Source organism: Diadema antillarum, unplaced genomic scaffold (assembly GCF_040938485.1).
Source record: "Diadema antillarum isolate AM-2024a unplaced genomic scaffold, OU_Dant_1.0 seq00000798_RagTag, whole genome shotgun sequence".
Classification (NCBI taxonomy): domain Eukaryota; kingdom Metazoa; phylum Echinodermata; class Echinoidea; order Diadematoida; family Diadematidae; genus Diadema; species Diadema antillarum.
Genome location: NW_027271682.1, coordinates 2,069,291 through 2,093,882, shown reverse-complemented (window position 1 = coordinate 2,093,882; position 24,592 = coordinate 2,069,291). Strand labels below are relative to the sequence as shown.

The 24,592-nt window shown below is 39.1% G+C and overlaps 1 protein-coding gene across 1 annotated transcript; it reads left to right on the top strand.

The window, feature by feature from the left end:
- Window positions 1-3,126: 3,126 nt before the first annotated feature.
- LOC139739417 (major facilitator superfamily domain-containing protein 12-like) lies at window positions 3,127-22,808 on the top strand. The gene is made up of 12 exons (XM_071650032.1): window positions 3,127-3,261; window positions 7,759-7,951; window positions 9,615-9,751; window positions 11,089-11,296; window positions 12,452-12,584; window positions 16,244-16,447; window positions 17,446-17,538; window positions 17,878-17,970; window positions 18,516-18,683; window positions 19,967-20,061; window positions 21,565-21,692; window positions 22,254-22,808. Exons 2-12 carry the CDS (start codon window positions 7,788-7,790, stop codon window positions 22,589-22,591), a joined length of 1,761 nt encoding a protein of 586 aa, XP_071506133.1. The 5' UTR covers window positions 3,127-3,261; window positions 7,759-7,787; the 3' UTR covers window positions 22,592-22,808.
- The last annotated feature ends 1,784 nt before the right edge of the window (window positions 22,809-24,592 follow it).

Here is a 24,592-nt window from a genome sequence, read left to right as displayed (position 1 = left end):
AAGATACTAGTAATCACTGCTGGCGCTCGCACAGCTCGACCCTAAATATTCGGCCATTAAAACATTCACCCATGATGGCTGCTATCGATAAATAACAACTAGTTATGAGTTCGTGTTTCAGTATAGACTGCTTGAACAAACTGCTGGCGGTGCCTGTAATCTTTCTGTACATGTACTATGATGTTTGTGTTTTACCAGGGAGGTGATTAGACCACCTCCCTGGTTTTACCTTGTGCATATAATGTTTAACGTATACTAGCAGGGAGGTGAGACATCTTTCCTGGTACTTGTAAGTTTACTCACACATAGTCACACCAAATTTGGTATAGAAATGAGTTTACGTCAAACTGACCAGTTGACTTTGGCCATTTAATAGATTGTTGTTTTCACGGCAGATCTTTAATACTGATCGGTGAGTGACCCTGATGGGATTATATTGAGTTGATAAGTTGTATAGTTGCATTACGTGCTGCTTTCAGGTATTGAGTATAATTAGTCAGAGTCAAAGCCTGTTCATCGATGAGGATTTATACTAGAAACTATCAAACCAGGGGGCATTTCATGAAGCGTTTTATCCGACAAAGTTGTCAGTTAAATTTTCTCTTGGCCAATCAGATGTAATAAAGGATTCCAGTATAGCTTATTACAGTTTGTCAGATAAAACAGACAAAACGCTTCATGAAATGCCCCCAGGAAAACTTCTTGAAGCAGTTTGTTGGCCTCCGTGTTTTCGCATAGAAACTTATCGTATGTACAAATTGGACAGTTTATGCTTTAATTACGACGTTATCTTATAGTGCCGCAATGATTCTTTTGTTTTCTAGTGCGCCCGTAACTTGGTCTCGACGTATTCTCTTTTTCTTTTCTTTTTCTTTTTCATTCACGTTAGTTTGGCATTGGAAAGAATTGGAAGCACTTCCTGTCTAACTATATATAAAGTCGCGATACAATTGCTGTTTCATTGGCATCATCACCCGCATCATCTCATCATCATCATCATCATCATCATCATCATCATCATCATCATCATCATCATCATCATCGTCATCACTAGACTCACGTGCCCTTACAGGATTTATCTGTCTGGTGGATGTCACCAGAAATCAGACGCAAATAATTTATGATATTGTTGCTACCTGTGTCAGTGCATCACCATCAAGATGGACAACTTCATTCTTGTTTATAATAGATTTTTTTCTCAAGATTTTAGGTAAACAGGGGCGGATCCAGGAATTCTGTAAAGGGGGGGGGGGGGGCGTGACTAATATTTCTGGTGCCACTTCCGGGTTTCATTTCATTGTTTTTCTTTTTATTTCTTTTGTTTTTTACGAAAAATAAAGGGGGCGTGCGCCGGTTGCGCCCCCCTCTGGATCCGCCACTGGTAAAGATATGCGTGCCTGAGAAACATCAGAATAAAGACAAGCAATGCGGGCCCAGGCCACTGGGACGTTATGCATCACAACTTGGCGTAGGCCTAGCCTACTTTTACATCACACTGGAACCAGGCTCTTCAAGTTCTCTGGCAAAAAAACAACAACAACATTCTATATGGCAAGCATTAACCGTATCAAAGTTTGAACTTTATTGAATGTCGAATGATTTGATTTTGGTTGAGAGTAGTTAAGGGAAAAGAAACCGAACATTCTGTATAATTTTGAAATTAGGAAATGTGTGGTTAGCACAAAGTGCTCCATGGATTTCACACACTTCAAAAGTTAGACTTTTTGATATGTTTATTCAGAGTGGAGAGCAGCCGCCATATAATTATGGTCAAATAAAATTTGTACAAATTATAGAATGTTTATTAGGATTATTTGATGTTTGAGAAGTATTTACAGGTCCTGTGTAAGAAAGATTGTTTTACTTTAAGTAAATTCAGATGTCGATCTAATGGATTACCTGCATGTTAATAAGGGCAGGTTTGATGCAAGCCTGACAGATGAATTACATTGTACTATGTTCATCTGCAGATAGGGGATGAATTTCATTATATTTTTTTTTGTCCCTTTTTCTGCAAAGAGAGACTATTGTATTTACCTAGTAGCTTGACGGCCAGTATAGACCAAGTGCATTACATATGGCCAATCTATTCAATTCAGCTAATGCTTGCCATTTGAAAAAAGTAGCCAAATTTGTGAGAATAATTATGTTTCAGTTTTCTTCAAAACCAAAGAAGAAAGACAGTAGTTTTGTAGAAAGTAAAGTATAGATGTGAATGTGTGTCCACGTAGTGGTAGAGTAGTTAAACGTTCGTTACGCCTTGATTTGTAAACATGTTTATTTATATCTCTTATTGTCACATGTCCATTGTATATTATCACTTACATTTTTGTATTCACATATATTTGTATTCTCATATACCCCGAGAGTGGGTCGCTAGAGTCAATACAATCTTACAATCTTGCAACCATTTGCACTGGGATCTATTAAAAAAAAAGTTACTTGTGAGGTATATCTTTGTGAAGATAGGACACTGAGCTAAATTCATCTCATACATTAAAAAAAAAAATCTACTACATCTGAAGCCTTGATGGCAAACGACGCTCAAAGACCGTGAATGACTGAAAGCCCTGTGAGTAGGCCCTTTCAGTTCATTGAATCGAGAATCCGAAAATCAAAAGCAGGAAATCCATCTCAGGCCTGTACCAAGCATGTATTTCCTGGCCCTGCCTAATCAAAGGTATTATGACATCATGCATGCTTCAACTGTATCAACGTCGAAGGGGAATCAAGGAGAAATTTAAGCTGGTTTGGCTTGACCAAACACTGCGTTCGAGCTGTAAGAGGACTATAAGATAGAGCATCGAAAAGTCCATAGGCCGAGTGATGCATGTATTCATCACTAACTCTACTACGGATGAATGGCCAAATCGGTCGTGTACACACGGACGGTGTTACGCGATGTTGCTCCGTACAAGACTGCCTTCTGCGAAAAATAAACACTGTCATGCTGATTTGTAAACCTGTTCATCACAGAAAAATGAGTTAACGTAGGAATGTTTATCTGCCGCTATCGCATTCTTGTTTTAGACGTTTGAGTTATGTAGTATATCGGTGTCAGGTGATCGTAGTATCCAGTCCAAGGCCGCGTCGCCTGTGCACCGGTACCATCACCGCCGTCGCAGCGACTCCCCTGCCGAGAGACCGGCCTGGTCTAGCGCTCCGGTTCCTGCTCACACGCGGTGCTGTGGACTGGTGCGTGCGTGCTGTGCTGTGCAGAGCTGATTGCCTTACCGGCTTTGTGGAACCACTGACAACATTGTAAGGCTCCTCTTTTTCCTCCCTTGTTTTGTTTGTTATTTCATCTTTTTTCAATGCTTTTCTCAAAGTGCTTTTAAGTACCTAGGTGCACTTGATTTATCGTCGCTGGGGTGACAAGACCTTGTATCTCAAATTTTGGTGAAAATGACTGTTTTAAATTTTATTTACCGGTAGGCCTAACTTGTGTATAAAATGTTGGGGGAGGGGGGGGGGGGGGGGGGGGCTATGCAGGCTACGGTCAAATAATTGGTTAGGCCCTATGTGATGTCCTGTCCAAATCCTAACTGTCTTACTCCAAAAATGAAGCCAAAGCAAAGCAGCATGTCAAAGGAAATGCTATCCCATTCGCTATACCGTAGTGCTTTGGCCGCCATGTTTTTTTTTTTTTTTTTTTTTTTTTTGCTCTCCTTAACATTTGACATTTTGTAGATCTATACAACTTGTACGAGGACTCGAGGTCTTGTCGCCCCAGTGACGTTATACAAGTTGTGTTTTTAAGTTGTGATTTCCCAATCAGGCATCGAGCAGAAACACGAGTGGTCATGTTTATCATTTTAAGGAGCCTGAGATTGATTGATTGATTGATTCGTTTGTTCGTTCGTTCGTTCATTCGTTCATTCGTTCATTCGTTCATTCATCTTTTGAATTGGTCTATGACGGACATAGAAATTTTGTTTTCATGAACATTACATTGTACCAAAATAATCATGACAATAGAAACACTCCACATCTTACGTCACAATTACCAATGAAAGGTACAATGAACATAAAACAGCACCCTACAAATCTATTACAGGTACACAATCATACATACACAATATACATGTATCATTTCTTTCACTTTATATAGCCCAAGCTACTTTGACCCTTCCCATGGTGGGCAAAAATATTGGGTCCTATAGTTTCCAAGATTCAGAAATTTGTACTGCAGCAATTGAGAAAGTTAGACAGACAAAAAGACCACCAACAACAGCAACAACAGACAGAAAACATCACCACCAATAACAAAGAAATTACCTGATATTTTGGACTGTTGACCCGTCGAGGACGGATTGATTTTGCTACAACTCGCGTTCCCCATGGCCATAGAGAATTGCCCGAGTATACTCGGGACTCGTCCTCGATGGGTTAAAGATTCAGTGACTACTGACCACCTTATCACATATTGTGTTCACATTGAGGATTACGGGTGATTAGCCTTCATGTACCTTCAACTACAAGCTGTTTAATAGTAGTACAGCATTGCTTCATTCCAAGTGTGTAGATGAAGGTGGAACGTCGAGGATGCAAGCACAGGTCCTGTACATGTATACAGAGACTCCAACCCCAAGCACCTTCTCATCTGGAGATTCTCCCGCCTGAAACCCCTAGGAAACGGGAGACTTAAAGTTGATGTGTGCGAAGTGCAAAGTTCCTAGCGGCCGGGGGCTATCTAAGGCTTATTTTTCAACATACGATGACAATAAGTAAGAAATCCTTTCCACCGGGAGACACAGAGCCAGGGGGGGGGAGAAATTAAATCTTAAGCGGGAGAACGGGAGATTTTGCAAAAATGGTCTTTCGGCAGGAGATCTCTCGTCAAAGCGGGAGAGTTGGAGTCTCTGTACATATAGAATATAGTACCCCCAGAATCCCTATCTTGCCTTACCACATGAATCACAGCTCTCCTCGTCAGATTGTACAGTTTGTGTACAAGTGTACACTATAAACACAAGATCTACAGGTAGTTTTAAAGGAAGGCTTTTGATGATGACAGGCAAATATTGCCTAAGTACATGTAGTGACATAATTTTGTGCAGCAATTGATGTTTGAAAACTTTTCCACGGAATGATTTATGAATATGAAATTTAGAACACAAAAGTACTTGAGTGTTCTCAACAAAACAACTTGCTTTCTGCAAATTTAATGGGAGTGGCACTCAACCTTCATGCGAAATCTAAAAAGTGAAATGTCACTCCTCTTGTCTCATAGGACTTACGTATGCACAGTTATGGCACTTTCACTGCTTGAACAAATGACCATGTGGCTTTTAGTTAATACCTGCCACACCTCCTCAGCCAGAGCAAGTGTCAGTTGCAGTGACTAGATTTGGTCACTTGAATGGGCTACAGGATCAGATCTAGCTTTTTGCTAGGGAGTAGGCCTAATGTCAAGCAGAAGAAAAAAAAAGAAGAAGAAGAAAAAAGAAGGGTCTTCACATTTTTCTGGTGCCAATTCTCTCCTAATATCGGCTGAGAAGCAAAAAAGGTCTTTGCATTTTTTGCTGCCACTACTCTGCTAACAAGAGAAAAAAAAATAAACAAAAAACAAACATAAGCAAAGCAAGGAAAAGCTCAAGGGAGGTGGAGGGGGTTTAAATCCCAACACCAAAGAAACAAAAAAAAAACACCAAAAAACAAAACAAAACAAAACAAAATAAACAAAGAAACAGATATACGCACAATAGTCAAAGAAAATGATTAACAAGTAATGTTTCATTCCTCTTGTCACATAGGACTGCTAATGCACATTTATTACACTATTTCACTGCTTACCGCTTTAAAAAAAAAATAAATGACCATGTGACTTTTAGTTTCCCTGCCACACCTCCTCAGCTAGAGCAAGTGTCAATTGCAGTGATGAGATTTGGTCACTTGAATGGGCTGCAGTGGCGGATCTAGCTTTTTGCTGAGGGGGCGGGATAAGTTTGGGACAAGACAACCAAAAAAAAAGTTTCATTTTTTTTTTAAATGCTGCTACGTCTCCGCTTACAAGCAAAAGAAAAAAAAAAAGGAAAAAAGAGGGAAAAAAAAGCTCGGGGGGGGGGGGGGGGGTTTATAAACCCAATGTACATGTACCCCACCCTCACCCCCGCCTACACTGTACATCCGCCACTGGCTGAATGCCAATGACATACTCTGTGAACAGGAACTGCAGTGTCAAGTTGTACAGCCTGTACGAACAGAGACTCCAACCCCAAGCACCTTCTGATCTGGAGATTCTCCCGCCTGAAAGCCCTAGCAAACGGGAGACTCCAACTTGGAGAGCGCGAAGTTCCTTGCAGCTAGGGTCCAGGGCCCGCTTAAGGGCCCTGGAAGCTTTAAGGTTTCTAGATGCTTTCTTGTGCTATCTCAGGCTTATTTTTCAACATACGATGACACTAACTAAGAAATCATTTCAAGCGGGAGACATAGAGCCAGGGCGGGAGAAATCAAATGTCAAGCGGGAGAACGGGAGATTTTGCAAAAGTGGGCTTTCGCCGGGAGATCTCCCATTGAAAGCGGGAGAGTTGGAGTCTCTGTACGAACTGTATTGAATGTGTGTCTTTTTGCTGCATATGGTGCAGCTCCAAGGATGCAGTGCAGATGATGTACACAATTAAAGTGAAAAGTTTTTCACACTCTCTAAAAACAAATGTGTTTTCTTACAATGTATGTGTGCATTGTATGTTTCTCATATTGCTTGTATGGTATTTCATATTTAACGAGTATTATGGTCCCAAGTGGATCCCTTCAAACCATATTTATATATTTAATGATAATGGTGTCAGAGGAGTATTGTGTACTTTTTTTTTGTGGGGGGGGGGGGGGGGGGAGCAACCTTGAGAGCGGCTACAAGTACATAAAAATCTATTTTATGTACCGGTAAATAAAATTCTCAACCTACAATGTAATGTTAAAAATGAGCAAGGTGGGGAATGATTGTTGTTACTTTCCAGGAGAGATATGAAAATATGACATGAAGCAATTACGAAGCAGTATCTCATATTTTTGATGACTGAGAAAGTACACTGTATGTCAGGATACATGGGGTAAGTTGTCAATGACAACATTTACTGTATGTCCCACAATGTGGTAATCATTTGATCAGTGAATTTGCTTTTTCAATCTGTATCAGCCAGTGGTGGTTAACCTATTTCCTGAATGACAAGTGAAATTATTATTGAGCCCACGACTTTCCCTGTTTAGATAAAAATCTCCCTTTAAAGTATGATAACTTTATGTCCCTACCACCCCTCCCCTGCCCAAGAGAGGTTAGATTGATCAGGAAATGTGAAAAAGAAAAACCAGTCATATCCGATTGCAAGTTGGTCGGGTGTAAATAATTTCCTGAGAGTGATAGAGACTGTGCAGTACTCAGGAACTTAATCTAAGGTAGTGGTGAAACCGGCAGTGGTACTTGTCACTGCATGCCGGCAAAAATCATATGTTTGTATGTCACGTGGGACTTGTTTTGTCAAGAGCCATCATAATAATGGCACGTGTTGGTCTGTCATTGCCCACCTACAGTGTATGCTTGTAATGTATCATGCTGTGTCAAGCAGTTTTCTGATGGGTATAAGTATGCAAGGCTCCAGTGTGAAAATTCTAATACTCAACGAGAGTGTCTTGACAGAACAACATTCTGTTTGATGGTGGTTTCCATGTTTGAGAAAAGATAACCATTGATCTGAACAACAAGAATTAAAGTTCCATGAAGTTGCATGTTGAGCTTTTCTTCATTGTTTTCATTTATAGGAAAAGCGTGACGCATTAAAGGAAGAGATATGGCTGGAGATGAACCCCTGGTTGAAACGGCTAGGAAGCCAGCCAAAAGGCTCCCCTTGACGCAACGCCTCTCATACGGTGTTGGACACGTACTGAACGACCTGTGTGCATCAATGTGGTTCAGCTACCTCCTCCTATATTTCCACAAAGTGCTGGCATTTTCGTAAGTATTCATGCATGTCATGCTGACGTACATTTCTCTGTAGGTATTTTGCAGAGCGGCTTTGCTGCATTTTGATGTCATTTTATTTACTTACAGTGCATATTTTTTTTCCCTCCAGCAAATATGGATTGATCTATGGGGAGTAGAGAGGTCTTGTTTTGAATAGGGATCACCAAATCTGACACAGCTTGTGTACATTTGTAATAACATATCCAACATCTTTTTCCAGGAAAAGGACAGGAGTTTTTTCCAAACAGAATTAGATATAATTTTGAAAAATAATCTCAAAAAGCCTCTTCTTAGTTTTGGCTTACAATTTGACAGAGCGTACAGGTGTAGGTTTATTTTAGCTGTGTATATGTGTGATATCAGAGCCCAAACTTTCAGTGATATAGCACCACTGAAAAGCAGAGGGTGATCTGCTGTTGAAATCATCACCAGAGGCAGCTTACAAGCTGATAAAAATGTTGAGCTCTATCAGCATGAATCAGGTGTGAAGCATGTGATGTGTGATATCTTGTCTCAGGATTTCATTTATGACTAGCTGAATGCTGAACACACATTGATTTGTTTGTCTAAGATCTGTGTGTGTAGTTGGCTTTAAACTAGGACCATTATACTTCCATTATTAGTTTGACGCTATTATACTGTCAAGCATGCTGGCTGTGTTCACAACGCAGGTATTATAGACCCAGGAACGTGGCACCTGCACATGAACCCGTTGCGGACAGGCTGATTTTCCTACAACGCGCATTTCCCATAGACACTTGCCCCGAGTATACTCGGGGCTCGTCCTCAACGGGTTAAAAACAAAAGTGATGGTGTCTTAATTTTCCGTATAGACAGTGAAATGTGAACTTTGGTGCCAACTGTGTTTGTCCTGCTCCAATACAGGAACGTTTCGTACACATGTAAGTTGGGGTTTATAACTTTGATTCAATCACGTTAGTCAGTCCAAAGGTTGGAGGCAATTGGATATATTGGTCAATAAAAGACTTCAGCTGAAAAGACTAAGGCATCTCCTCTCATTTGGTGTGCTCATCTTTGTTAATGTAGAAGTTTCATTTCATTGTTCCTGGTGCCTTTATGATAACAAGCATGTGAATGTGAGTACATTTAATTTCCTTACATTGTATTGACAATACAGTGTATGATAATGTTATAAACAAAGTTGGCCGAATTATGGTTTCATTGCTACCGTATGTGACCACTATGCCGTAACCAGGTAGCCTACATGTAAGTCACACTACTCACAGTTATGCCCTGGATGATGTTTAAAAATTCTGCGTATATTTTGGAAAAAAAAAATCATATGTTATTTAGCCATTTTTACCTGAACTGTTCACAATTACTTTTAAAAAAAAAGGTTGTATGACAAAGATATGTACACGTTTATATGTACTGAGTGACAAGACACAGGTCTTAATCTTTTACACTAAATTCAGAATCATACCAAAATGTATGACTAACATGGATGACATTACTCCCTCATCATCTTCTTCACCAAAATAAAAGGAGGGGGATTTTTTTTTTTTTTTTTTTCAAGCCAGATCCACGATTTATAAGAACTGAACTTTTACAAAGTTCATATGGCAGAAATTATGTCACGAAAGCAAAACAGTTCTGACGATGACAATGACAATTAAATCTTTTGTTTCACCAGAAACTCCATGGCAGGAGGCTTGCTGCTCCTTGGCCAAGTCAGCGATGGAATCTGCACTCCCCTCATTGGCTACGAGTCGGATAGGACAAAGACTGGCTGCTGCAACTATGGTCGCCGGAAATCCTGGCACTTGCTCGGTAAGGAGGGGGAGGGGTTCATGGTGATCATAGGGACCTTGCTAAGGGTAGTTTGGTGTTTGTCACAAGGTCTGCATTTGTGCATTTAATGCTTGTGCCTAGGTTTAGCTGTATTGTACGTATGTAGCATGTCTACTTACATTTTCAAATGTATTGCATGACAACCTTCTCTGTGTACCATTTGATGCATTTTGAGTGTTGCCCAACTTTCTGTTTATGCATTAAAGCCAGAAAAAAAGAACAAATGAGGTGCTGTGGCATAAACAATCAATATCCTGTTTGTTAATACTAAAATGTTCCTGCTTTAACCACGTGCTGTCCAAATGTCAAAGTCTAAAATTGTTTTGAAATAAAGGTCAAAGAAATTTTGCCCAGATATTTTAAATTGACGAACTGTGCCTGAATGGCTAATAGCCCATACACTTGGGTGCAAAGTCAATTTTCTTCTGTAATTTTCTTCTTTATTATGTTTATGGGAGGTTGCTGCATAAAAGTCTGAAAGAATTGATTTGATATTTGTACAACTATATAAAAGTTTGATGTTCTAACTATTACTGTAGTCTAAAGTTCAAAGTCAGTAAATATTTTTTAAAAGAGAACTTTTGCCATTTTCTTATTCTGAGGTACATGCCATGGTGCTTTGAAACAAGCAGTTGTGCTTGAGTGGCAGATATCTGTTGTGCTTGAATGCGTCTTAACTTCAGAGTGAATTGTCATAACTCTATCTTTTTTTTTTGGGGGGGGGGAGGGGTGGTCATCTTTCTTTGCCATTTTTAAGATGGTAATAATGATATTATGATATTAGTAATAATAATGATAACAGTGATACTGATAATGGTTATGATAATGATGATGATGATGATGATAATAATATTATTAATAATAATTAGGTACCCATACATGATGTACACCTGGGTTGAGAGGGACATGGTGGGTAAAAGCAGGTTGTTCAAGGATGTAGGCACTTGAGGAGATTTGAATGCGGGACCTCTAATTGAAAATCAAGAGCCTTATCCTCTATGCCTCAGTGCCCCCACATACTGTTTGAAATAAAGTAGGGAAAATTGTATCATTCCATATAACGGAAAGCCTGTGAAGTGAAAAACAAGTAATTGATGGTCATTGACTTCATATCAAGCTTTAGTGCAGACAGGACACATAGTACAATATTTGTACATGTCGATAAAGATAGGCTCTATGCAGAAGGTGTACACAATCACTGTGAAATTCGTACTGTTTCTCATCTATTTCTGTTTCCTATGAGTTGTTGAAATTAATTTACGGAAGGCGCTCAAGCTGTAATATATCTCTTTCTTTCCCTCATGTAACCAATTCAGGCACCATCTGTGTGCTGGCGGCGTTCACGTTCATCTTCCAGCCAGTGTTTGGGGGTGAGAACTCGGAGGACTGGGCGAGGCTCATCTACTACGCCCCCTTCATCGTCATCTTCCAGTTTGGCTGGGCAGCGACCCAGATCTCGCACCTCTCCCTCATCCCTGAGCTAACCCAAATGGATGGAGAGAGGGTTGAGCTGAATGCAATAAGGCAAGTCAGAAATGGGTTTGCTCGTCCGGCATGTATGTTTAGCAGAAGTGAGCTCATCTGTGCTATGTGCTGAGATTGCATGTAGTCATGTACTAGAAATTCATGTAGCACAATGTCCTGCTGGGCTGAATGCTTTTTCTGTCATCAAACCCACCCTGGATCTTTAGCATAAACATTTACTGATGAGAAATGATTTTGTATGAAAAAAAAGATGGAAGTTTTCTTCCTTTTTCTTCATAGAATCAGACCATTTGTTTTTTGTTTGTTTCTTAATCATTGGGGGGGGGGGGGGGGGGGGGGGGGGGGCAGGGGCTTTTTTTTCTCACTCAGGTGTTTTTTTTTCCCTTGCATATTAGATGCTTCTATGATGTCACTGAATAAGAATTCTACTGTGATACTCAATTAACCCATGGAAAACTGTGCTTTGTTTACTTATTTGCACATGTCCTGGAGTATTGCTGATTGTCACAGATGTCGCTAAACTAATTGTCAGTGATAAGAATACCTAATCATTCAAATCCTTTTGTGTCAGCATGGCCTTCCTATTGGACTAATGTATATTGCTACACCTAAGTCGGCTTGTTAACTTACAATAAGGTGAAGTTTGGAAAGATTTACTTAATGGTACCAAAGCTCAGCAAGTGAAAGTAAATGCATAGGCACAAGAAGGGTTGCAGTATAAGTACATTGTACTAAGGCAGAGTAACAGCTTATTAAAGGTACAGTTTACCACTGGGAGCAGTGATTTTAAATTTTTTTTGAGATATCACATTTGATGCATATGTGTCAATCAGTTGTATCACAAAACATCCTACCATGTAAATATTTTGCAGTAAAGCCTAAAATATGAGGAGATATCACTATTTTTCTCAATAAACCATAACTGTGGACCGTCTAGTCGGGAAACTTTTTAAGTGTAACAGTTGTTCACATTTTGTATATTTAACAATACTTTGAACATCAATTATGCTGACTTTTTGGTTGTTTCTATCCCTAACTCACATTTTAGAACTATTTTGAAACACTAAAGCTGGATTTTTCTTTCATCTGAAAATGGTAAAGTATACCTTTAAAATGTCAGTGTTAATCTTCCTGTGATGTAAGAGCACACAAGATGAATCACTTTTTATTTTCATTTGCTTTTATTTCATTTAGGTATGCCTTTACTGTGATGTCCAGCATATTTGTCTACCTTGTGACGTTCCTCTTGCTGCACATGCAAGAAGATGAGAAGGACTCGGATCAAGTCTCAACGTCTCTAGATTCGGATGACATCCCTCAGTTTAGGGTATGAAGCCTTCTTGATGTTGTTAGAGGATCTGTGATGCAACTGTGATATATCTTCTTTTAAAAAAATTGTTTTATATATATTTTTTCTTTTTGTCATTATTTTTGTTGTTGTTGTTGATGGATTCTTTTGGTTTCATTTTTAAAGCCCAAAGTTTGACTTTTCCTTGCTCTAAAAGCTAGTCCTGAAAGGAAAGAAAGAAGGAAGAAAAAGAAAAAGGAACATGATATGCCATCAGGGCAAAGGAGCAACTCAGTCTTAGCTTTAATTGCTACCTGTTGCTAAATGCGCTAGTTTACAAGTGCATTCCAATCTATGGATATTCTTCCTCTGAAGAGCTCTATAACCGTGTGTCATGTAATATAAATCTAAATGACATTAGCAATCTAGTACATGATTTATACATTGATAAAAAGCTGAAGAGTTGTACTTTGATGAAATTTGACCACTTGAAAGGTTGTGACATATAAAATATACTGAACAAGGACATTGTAAAACATCAAATTTGCATATTTTTCATTTTTCCCTGGGGGTACACTAGACCAGTGAAATAAACGTGGACCAAAATGGAAGAGGTATAAAATGAAAGAGGAAATATCATTCTATGAAAACATAATGACTTCATGTGGACTGATTCTTTGAACGGGTCAGGTTGTCGAATAAATCATTGCATTGTACAATTAATTTTTGACGAAATTTCAGTTTGCCGCGTATACGTGTACCTGATTAGTTAATTCCCTCTGAGTGGAGAGTTGAACGAACTTTCTCGGAAGGACAGTAATACTCTGTGTGCAGATGACAGTGTAGGACCCTACGTATGTGTGTGTGTGCGCGCATGATGTATGATACGTGCTCGGGCTCAGGCAACTGCAATTACGATCTCCACGTAAACAACAAGAACAACAGTCCACTCTTGGTCGACAGCTCAACTTTGGCTTTGATTTTGTGTACTCAACAAGATACAGTAACTGTTGCATCAATGGATAGCATATTAATCAATAATAAAAGATCTAACACTTACTTTGCACACATGAGTTCTTTGGGGCTCTCTATTTTGTATTACAATAATTATTCCATATTAGTCCACTATACATCGCTGAGTAATTTATCTAATGATACCCTGGGAGCGCATGATCATTCATGTGTCTCAAATTGCCACACCATGATTTTTACTCGACGAGACTCAATTTTTATAGTTTTCTGAGTTGGGACCAATTCAGTTCTTACTGTGCTATTATAACAAGTATTTCTAGAATGTTTAATATCAGTAATGAGATGATTCAACCTTGGAACGGGTCGGGTGAACAATAGATAGAAAGCCTTGTCATAATTACCTCCGTCAAGGGAGGAGGTTATGTTTTCATTACCTTTGGTTTGTTTGTTTGTTTGTCCTTGTGCAAAATAACTCAAAAAGTAGTTAACGGATTTGGATGAAATTCACAAGAAAGGTTGAGAATGACACAAGTAACAAACGATTAAATTTTGGTAGTGGTCCGAGAATTTTGGGGGATTTTATGAAGGATTTTGATATTTTGACAGGTAGGATGAACTTGGGAGTTCAAGCTGCGCATTTTTGAGGTTTTCAAACGCGCACTAAAGTGCGTGCTCCAGTTTCTGCAGCTGGGTGAGGCGCGCCGCGCAGCTGGGGGTTTATGACGTAACAGAGGCTTCTATATTGGGAAATCGGGCGATTTTTCAGCATGTATACCTATGGGTGTGGAAATCACTGATCTCTATGGAAAAGCCCAAAGAGTTTTTCCCCAGTGGTGGAGAGGAAAAAAATCTCTTTGGGAAGAGCAAGATCATCGGTGGAAAGTAGCTGCTTGGCGGAAGTCTGCGCTCTCAGAGTGCTTTTCTAGTTTGTCTTCGGGTCGTTTTGAAATTATCGATATAATGCAGAGATAAGAATAATGGTATCATAAGGTCATTTTATATGATGTAAGCATTCAAAGGTCTGATTTATTTCAAATATTCACAAACCATGTCAATTAGTCACGGATAGTAGATTTTCATGTCGTCAATAAGTGAATCTCCCCGACCATGTACTCTGTCTCTGGGGGGCATTTCATGAAGCGTTTCGTCAGATATTTCGTCTGACAAAATTTTAAAAGCTACTGAAATCCTTGCATCTGATTGGTTGAGAGCAAATTTGTCCGACAAGTTGTCGGACAAAAATGCTTCATGAGATGCCCCCCTGAATATCTCGCAAAATCTCGGGTGCTGAGAAGGACATGCGCAAAAACCTGCGCATACAATAAATTTTTGATTTGAGCTCATTAACAGCCGCATTGCGGTCTGGCTGCAAAAGGGTACCAAAAGCGTATCAAAAGTTCACATGTGAGAATGCGCGTAACATGCACATACATCACAATGCAAAGAGTTTATTCTCTTTGTTCGGGATATCTGTAAGTAGTTCAAGCGAGCCAGGTGAATGACCCTCTTGCTACAAAATGCGTGACCCCCTCTAAAAATAACTCATGAGGTATGCTTTCTCAACAGAGCGCTCAAACGCTCCAAAACTGGCATAGTTCAGTTTACTTTGGTTTGCTTTAGAATGCTCAAACGCACCCTGTGTTTCAAGGCATTGGTGATAGTATTGCCCAGCCTGAGGGCTCTCAACTTCAGGCTGTAATCCCTGGAGCGTGCTTCGAACTGGTCACCACACATGGCAGGCATGGTTGTAATACCCCCATTTCACAGAGATTTTTTTCTCGTCAGTCACTCGTCGGAAGCAAAGTTTTCTGCATCTGGCCACCCACCGTGGTGTGTCAGATTGCAGTCTGATAAATCCGACTTGTGTTTGTCGACTATCAGTTCAGTGTGAGACATGTTGGGCGGTGATCCAATGAGGCAAGAGCGTCTGATGAGGATCACATGCGACATGTCTGACATTGGCCTGATAATCGACCAATACAGTCGGATTCATCAGACTGCAATCGGATGCACTTCGGTGCATGGCCGGAAGCAAAAAACTGGCATCTGATGAGTGACCAATGAGAAAAATCTCTGTGGAATAGGGATATGAAGCAGAAAAGAAAAGAAAAAAAGCTTGCTGAATTATTGGTTCGGCTGTGGCTTGGTGCGGCGAGTCTGCGATTGCTATTTACAGTTTGATATCTACTGCGGGAAATAAACTTTGTGACTGCTGGTCATGGCTCCTATGGGGGCTCTTGGGGGATTTTTCAGTGGCTACTACAGACAGATGGCCTCTTAAGGCAGATTTTACTGTATATTATCATGATTATTACTTTGTTGACATCATGACAATGGTATAGTGGACTGGGAGGTGCTTTTGATTCTGTCATTTGCATTCATTGTATATCTTGACTTTTTTAAAAAGTTATTTTGGAAAACATTAAACAAGCAAACAAACAAACAAACTTGGAGTGGCATCTGTGTATTCCTAACTGATGATACCACAGCCTAGTGCCTACTTACATCAAATGTATCCCTGTATGACAGAGAACATGTGTTTTTGAAATGTATGGTGCATATGCACATGGGGAAAAAAATGTTGAAAGATAGGGGGATGCTATTACATGTAGCTTTGCCAGCTAGTTTGACTCAAATGTCATAACCACATGGCATTGTCTTCTAGTTTTAATCGGCAGTGTTTATTAGTCGAATGTTGTTCAATGCTTGCAATTCTTCCTCTGCAGTATCTGGTGCTGATTGTTGTCGGGGTTGGCTCGATCTTTGCCGCCATCTTCCACCTCGGCACTCGAGAGCCCAGGAGAGGCAGGAGGAGGAGACTGAGTTCCTCCAGCGAGATGGAGGACTCAACGAGTTACAGCATCCAGGGGGGTGCTTCCAAGCTGCGCATGAAGTGGAGCGACTGGCTAAAGGAGCACCAGTTCTATCAGGTGAGAAAATAGCAGGGGGAAGGCAAGTGAGTTGCAGGGGAAAGTGAGGAATGTGATTTAGTACAAGGAGAAAAGTTATAAAGGCAAATGAGGAACAGGAAAAAGAGATGAAGGTGAGTGAGTAGCAGGAGGAAAGTGAGGATGTTGAGTGAGTAGCAGGGATGAAGTGAAGAAGATGAATATTAAATCAGCAACAACAAAATGATAAAGGGGAGTATGAAGATTACAGTAATATAGCATTTCCCTGCCCATAGATCTTGTCTAAATACCATCGAAAAATGGCCATGAAGTTTGTAGCTACAAAAACGAAGATATCCATCAAATCAAGGTGGCATTTCATGAAGCATTTTGTCAAATATTTTTTTTCTGATAAACTGTTGTAAGCTACTGAAATCCTTGCATCTGATTGGCTGAGAGCAAATTTGTCCGACAAATGCCCCCCCCCCCCCCCCCCCCCCCCCCCCCGATCTGAGACAAATCTTTAAATGGTCACAGATCTACATGTAGGTACAGTCTACTTTATGTAATAACTTAGAGTGAAATTCTGCTCCTAGTGAAAGATGCTAATGAATCATCAAATCAAACAAATTGGACTGTAAAAGTTTCATTTAAATCACACTAGACAAGGTAAGGTTTTGAATGTTATAGTTACTTTATTTTTTCACAAAACACCAGAATATCAGTTACACTTGATTTGTACATTTAACTAGGTGAGCATAGTATTGTTACACATGCCATAGAGCAAGTGTATGTGTGGACATTGCAATAGGGCCTTACAAATTCAGAGATGCATATGATTTGTTTTCAGTGGTAATAAGTCCTACATGTAAAAAATAAATATGTTGCAAAGTGCAAGTGTCTCCTTCTTGTATGATGTTTCACCTATTTGTATAATGTGTTTCTAAAATCACTTGATAGAGGACTGGGTGCTTATCAGATATTTTGTGACCAACCAATCAGTGTAACATATTCTCTTGAACCTTTGTGTCTTGTTACAGATAGCCCTGCTGTACATGTTCACAAGACTCATGGTCAACATCGCCCAGATCTACATTCCCATGTATGTGACAGATACTCTCATGTTAGACAAGGTAAGTCTAAACCTGAAATGATTGATTACTGTGTACAGTTTTCAGTTTTGTGTTAACTACCATCCTAAGCATTTATAGATTAATTGATTGATTGTACAGGGCCCTGTTTTATGAAGAGTTAAAATTGATAAAGTTGATTTCTATGATAAGTCTATGGCAGCCTGTGTGTGAGGAAATTTACAGTCGATTTTATCTTTTCATAACACAGGGCCCCGAAATGTACATCTTTTAGGATATTAAGTAATGACCACCCTCAATATTTGATTGTGTCTATTCTGTTTGGCTAAGAAAATAGTATGACATTTTTATTCTTTTATTTGACTTGTCTTTATTCCACAGGAATCAGTGGCTCTCGTTCCGCTCGTTGTATACTTCAGTGGGTTTCTGTCTACATTTGTTGCCAAGCCGATAAACAAATATTGTGGCAAAAAGGTTTGTCTTACATTCTACTCGTGGAGGGAGGGTTTTACCTGACAGAGATATGACTGCTCTGCGTACATTTAATATGCATGGCCTCAGACACACAATGTCATTTTGAAGTTCAGGAAATGATCTGGCTCAACTGACAAATCTTTGAAGTGCTTTGCTACCTATTTTGCTTGAATTGTCAGTAAATTGTATGTCAGCATATCTCATATTGATATGTTTGTGAGTAATAGGGCTACCAAATTCTGCTTCAATTGGAACTTATTGGCATTAGGAGAGTAGTGTGTTAGATCACTCTGTGCTAGTATTAAAGATATGTCTATTGAATGTCCAACAACAATACCAACCTGTTACCAATTTATGCTGTGAATGATTGGACTAATGCCAGCATAATAGTGAAGTGAGAAAAGAAGGATGTGGGGGAAGACATAGAGTTGAAATCGAAAATTATGGAGTGGAATCAAGTTTTGTGTCCTCATTTACAAGTATAAGGTAATTATGGACTGTCATTGTAAATGTGAAATTTCTGTGTTCTGTTGTTCCCTCACCAGCTGACATACTTTCTGGGCGCTATGTTGTACATCGGGGCCTGCGTGTGGATGGCTGTTCCTAACATAGGGCTGGAGGTGTATGGAGCAGCCATTTTACTGGGGGCTGGAGGCTCCACAGTTTTGGTTACCTCCCTAGCTCTGACTGCTGACCTGATTGGACGTAATACGGTGAGTCTCTGTTGTTATTTCTGCCAGTGTGAATGCCTGTTCCTCAACTTTATGCTGATCAATAATGATAATAATAACATAAAGATATGGATAAATGATAAAAACATTTACAAATTTAAAATAATGCAAAAGACAAACAAGAAAAAATGCACAAGCTACTTCATTAGGTATTGTAAAAAATATATATAAACACTCTTGGAAGATGTTATTACATTTCAGTGTTTGCTTTTTATCAAATAAAACTATTCATATTTAAGGGGATTTTCCCAGATATTCAGAGGAAAGGCTTTGCAGGTATAAAGGGCATAGATCCCTCCAATGATTGCCCTTTTATTCACAGTATTCAGAAACGTTCAGCAGCCTTGCGAAGTATGATAGATTTTATCCCCTCAAAGGAGTCATGACATGGCTGTAAGATCCCGGCATGCTCATGAAATTGGCCACATCTCAAATATTGATACAGTAAATAATTCTATCATACGCTTAATGGTAATGTTTCCTCCGTTGCCCTTCGGTTGCCCTTTTTGTGTGTGCAAGCAGCTTGCATCTGCTAGTGGAATTGCTATGTAAAACTGAGTATAGTCACAAGTGTGCAACTTCATGCCCTAATTCCATACAAGAACTTTCATATCGACTCGAACTCCTGAGTCGTAGTTGTAAACTTGTAGTGCGCTTTCTGTGATCATAGCATTCTTTTTGTCTTGGCTCTTTATAGTGGCCAAGTGTGGCTGTCTCTCTTAATTTTCCATTTTGTTCAGCCATCCAAACTGTACAAACCAGATTTAATGCCCTATAATAGAATTAAAAAGAAGACATTATGTTTCAGAGCTCAATTTCTTTTTCTTTTCAGAGATGGTGGGAATCTTTTTACATTTTGGTATTCAGGTAGCTGATTTTCTTCAGAATTATTTGAGCTTAATGAGGAATTGAAATATAGACACTTAAAGGGATGGTTGATTGATTTGGTTGAGATGGGGCTTCAAATTTGTGTATATGTGTGTGGTGTGTGTGTGTGTGTGTGTGTGTGTGTGTGTGTGTGTGTGTGTGTGTGAGAAAGCGATATTGAGAAGCTACTTTATGAAATATGAATGATCATAGGATTCAAATATGAATGAGCATAGGAGGAATTCTAAGGTTCCTTTACAAAAATTGGCATTGAAATGGCCGAGACATCCAAAACAAAGTGGTCCTAATAAAAGGTGGGATCCACCTTTTATTAGGACCACAACCATACCATCCCTTTAAATACAATGTCTATTGATTCTTTTATTTACAAATCATAGGAAAGTGGAGCTTTTGTCTATGGAGCCATGAGTTTCACAGACAAATTGTCAAATGGCGTAGCCGTGGAGATCATTCAACTCCTGCAACCTTGTTTGTGAGTATCTGTTGTGTTTATGCATCATTTTGTATTCTACTTTTCCTTTCTTACAAGCCTCAGAGAACGGATTTGGTCACAGCAAAGTTTGTGCATCCCTACCCAATAAGCAAAGATAGCGGTTTCTTTTACACTTTCCAATTATTTTTATTAAGATGTACAAATTGTATATAATGAGTGGAAGAAAAGTCACTTAAAGGTCCGGCTTACCTTTGGGAGTAGTGATTTTAAAAATGTGTAAGATATCACTTTTGATGCATATGTGTGGGTCTGTTGTATCACAAAACATCCTACCTTATAAAATTTTCTCAATGAAGCCTAAAATATAAGGAGATAATCATTTATTATATGAGCATCTTTCTCAATAAACCATAACTGTAGACGGTTTAGTCTGGAATCATGCTTATCATGACCATTGTTTACATTTTGTGTATTTAACAATCCTTAACTTCGATTATATGGATTCAGATTTCTATCCCAAACTCGCATTTTAGAACTATTTTACAGCACTAATGCTGGGTTTCTGTTTCATCTGCAAATGATAATTTTTGTAATTTCAGAAATCAGTGCAGTGATATCCATTGATATGTACATCTCAAATTCATGTGTTCTGTAGTCTCTTTGTTTCCTTTTTTTTCTGTTATATCTCTGTGCAATACATAATAAAGTCATAGGGTAATAGAATTGTAATTGACAGTTCAGGTGTTGGCGCTACCTCATAGTTTCACTCTTTGTGTTGGAGATTCTCAAGCTTCTTCTTCATTGGCAAACACCAGCCCCTAGGAACGATCGCATCTATAATTTCAAGTTAAATAGTGCTGTGCCAGGGTTATTGTATATTTGAGACATTTTCCCCACTCGCACTAAGTATGTACATAGCCAAGGCTAATGCAATAGTTGCCTGTAAAGAGTACATGGACTCTCTGGACATGACATCATATACAATGTACATTGTACAGGCAACTATTGCATTGACCAAGGCTAATGCAATAGTTGCCTGTAAAGAGGACATTGTACATGGACTCTCTGGATATGACATCATATATCTGAGCTTAGGAGTAAAGTTACGATCACTGTATTTTGAAGATGCGACCTTTGTAGCATTTTTATCCATCTTCCCCACCATGTGTCAAAAGCGATAAAGGCTATTACCGTTCAATACTGTACCTTTTAATATTTGACCAGAACTGAACGCAATCACTTTTTGATCTTGCCATTCCAGTAGGAGGCTAGTGTGGAGTTAGTGGTGGTGTGAATGAAGACAACTAGAAGTTCGCTCGTGGAGCGGTAGTCATGATTGATGTGGCTTGTGTTAAGCTGTCAGTGTTTGATTTAATACATTTGTTCGGGAGTCGACACTAGTGCCAACACAAGTACTGAACATGAAATATAAACTCATCGTATGCTAGCGTAAGTGAAGAATCGGTGTGAAAGGGAAGTCATAAAAGCCTGCAATGATGTTGCAGCACATTACGCGTTATTTTTGCTGTAATTCTCCCGTAGGCACTGCTGCCCTGCCTGCGCTGGCTACTACAAGGGTATAGTGACATACGTCACAGGGGGAGCTGCTATTGGAAGCCTCATCGTCCTTGCCACTCTCATCCCGTCCACCATCGGCAAGAGGAGAAAAAGTGAGTCCTGACTTCAACTCTGATGAGTTTTACATTTTATCACACAGATATGTCTTCTCAGGAGTTCAATGATGTTTGAATAGTATCCCATGTGTGTCTATAGTCAATTAGGGTCTCATACAGGACAAAAAATGAAGCCTACCCATCGTAGTTTTTGCTTGAAGAAAAAAAAGTGGGATTTAAAATGCACTTAGTAGTGCAATGTTTGTCATCTTTTTTAAGCTTGTAATGAGCTTGTGAGCTTTAATGTACATAGCTTTTTGTATGTCATCAGTATTAATATAATCTGTCAGTGTCACAGTACAATGTGTGTCCATAAAGAGCCTTTTCAAAACATATTTTAAGTGTGAATGTATGCATACATGTCTCACTTTGTAAGCAGGTTTTAGGCTAACAAACAAGATAATGGCATAACACAGAAGTGATTGGGAGGGACCAGCAGAGAATGCTGTCGGGTAGGATAAAAATGGTACAAAATATAATTTGAAACTAAATGATTGTAAGCTTGATATATTTGGGAATGCAGCAAACTTACAAAGATTCACCTCATCTCTCTGGCAGAATGTAACGATATACCCTACGTGCAAGCTGATGGCACACACAGTGAGTACGCCAAACCTGAACTGCGTACAGACCATGATTGCAACACGGCGCCTGAGCAAGGGGAGGGCATTAATCACACGAACGTGCATCCCCCTGCTAATGGAATTGAGACCTATGCAGAGATTCACGATGGAGGTAGAGTGTCCGACAGAGAAAGACCAGACGAACTGGACAGGGAACTTCTGAGTTGCGCTCAGGGACAAGATGCAGGGACCAACAAACAAGAGTTAAACGTGTGCGCAGATGCGAGACCCCACGCAGACGACACCATGAGTAATGATGCACCCAGAGTATGATAGACCTATGGGAAAAGCCCCATCATATGTCTTCAGCACTACAGTTTGAAATTCAACTTCAACAAAATCAAGAGGGCTTTCACTACCAAGGAAAATAGTCACCAGGTATTCAGAAGCTATTGCACAGCTCTTGTTTTTTAGAAAAAAATCTGGCCACCTACAGTAACTCATCAGTACTTGCAATGTGTTTTGAGAGAAAGGTCAACATTGCAGAAAAAGTGAGAGAGCACATCACATTGAAGTCAGACAAGTTGATACTAGTGATGAGAAATTATGAAATCTATCATGAGATACAAAGTGGTGGTTGCTCTGCACTTGATCTCCAAAATAGCTTTTCTCTTCGAGGGATCTTTTTAGTGGCCACACATGGCAGATGACAGCTATGTATTGATGGGTGACCACTAAAAAAACAAAGTCCAATTTGACCTTAAGTATTGCTGACATCAAATTGTCTCTGCCCTTCTGCCTTCATTGCCATTCCAAACCTTTTCCAACTCTGGTCAAAATATGTCAAGGAAAGGACAAAATGTCTTTACGTATCCTCTGAGACAGTTGGAGGCTGATCTTTAAGAGAGCATTCAAGAGGAAAAAATACATAGATGCCAGGATTAAGCATTTAGTTTGTAATTCAACTGACGAAGTGTTGCTTTTTTTGTTATTTTGCTGTCATGAGAGATTATGTATGGTCTCTTGTTAAATGTTCATTCAGATTTGTAAGAATTTCATCTCTTTGTGGTCACTACTGAAATCATTCCAAGTACCGTAAGTTCAGTTCCGACTGCCTTTAGATTAATGATAATGAATAGGAACATGCGTTTAATATCTTGTCAGTGTACTTTTAGTTTAATTTCGTCTTCCACTCACAGAAAAAAAAAATATGTATGCCTATAGCAGTGTTTATACTGCAGTTATCCAGTGTTCAACACTGTTCCTAACCTCCTGTCTCATTGCATTTTTCTTCTATCTATTTTAAGCAGTAAAAATGGGATATAATTTTCCTTGTTTTGTTTTGATAGTGTCTATTTTGTGAAGTAACTTGTAGAAAGTTCCCTCCTGACAAATTGATCAAATCCCTGACTGTTGTATTGAAGCTGATGAATTTATTCAAATCGATGATTTGTGAATCAAGTTGTTTTTGCTGCAACTGATTGACAAATTGCCCTATGTGTACATCCACGCAAATGAGCACTAATTATTCTGTATGGTAGTAAAATAGCCATGATTAAAAATCATGGGCTTGCCTACTTGGGTGGGACTTGAACCAATGACCTCCTGATTGCTAGACAGGCATGATATCCACCAGTCTCACAGCCAGTGATGGTTCTTATCCATTTAATATAGCAGCAGGTACTGCGTATCTACTAGTATTCAAATTAATAGATCCGGCATCAAGTTGTTTTTATTTTGCAACTGATTGGCATGTTGCACGTAAATAAGTGCTGATTGTAGCCATGATAAAAAAATCATAGGCATAAATCCTTGAGAGGGACAAGAATCTTAAAGGCAGGTTGATGCTGAGTTGTTGAAATTGCACTAATGGCCACAATGGATGCCCAGGGTCAGGGCTCTGTAGCTATCAAAGACTGCTTAAATTTTGAACCTTGTTATAATAATGATAATAATAATAGTAATAATAATTATTATTTTTTGATTATTATTATTATTATTACCATTATTTTTGTTATTGTTATTATTATTACCATTATTATTGTCATTATTATTATTATTATTATTATTATTATTATTATTATTATTATTATTATTATTATTATTATTATTATTATTATTATTATTGGGCATCTAGAGGATTTACAGACAAGTTCAAGGGTGTGTACAGTTCTGGTCGAGGTGAAGATTTAGCTTTTAACGTTTTGTGAGATATTCAGAAACCACTCTATGAGATGTCAATGAGCAATGCATGCAGTTCTAAGGGGTATCAAAAGTTTATTCGATGAAAATCAGTTTTGAAATGGCTGAGATATCCAAAAACAAGGTGAAACA

Coding starts and splice junctions, on each gene's coding strand:
- LOC139739417 (XM_071650032.1), top strand. CDS start 7,788: ATGGCTGGAGATGAACCCCTGGTTGAAACGGCTAGGAAGCCAGCCAAA. Junction 16,448..17,445: donor AGGAGCACCAGTTCTATCAG/GTGAGAAAATAG, acceptor GTCTTGTTACAG/ATAGCCCTGCTGTACATGTT. Junction 17,539..17,877: donor ATACTCTCATGTTAGACAAG/GTAAGTCTAAAC, acceptor TTTATTCCACAG/GAATCAGTGGCTCTCGTTCC.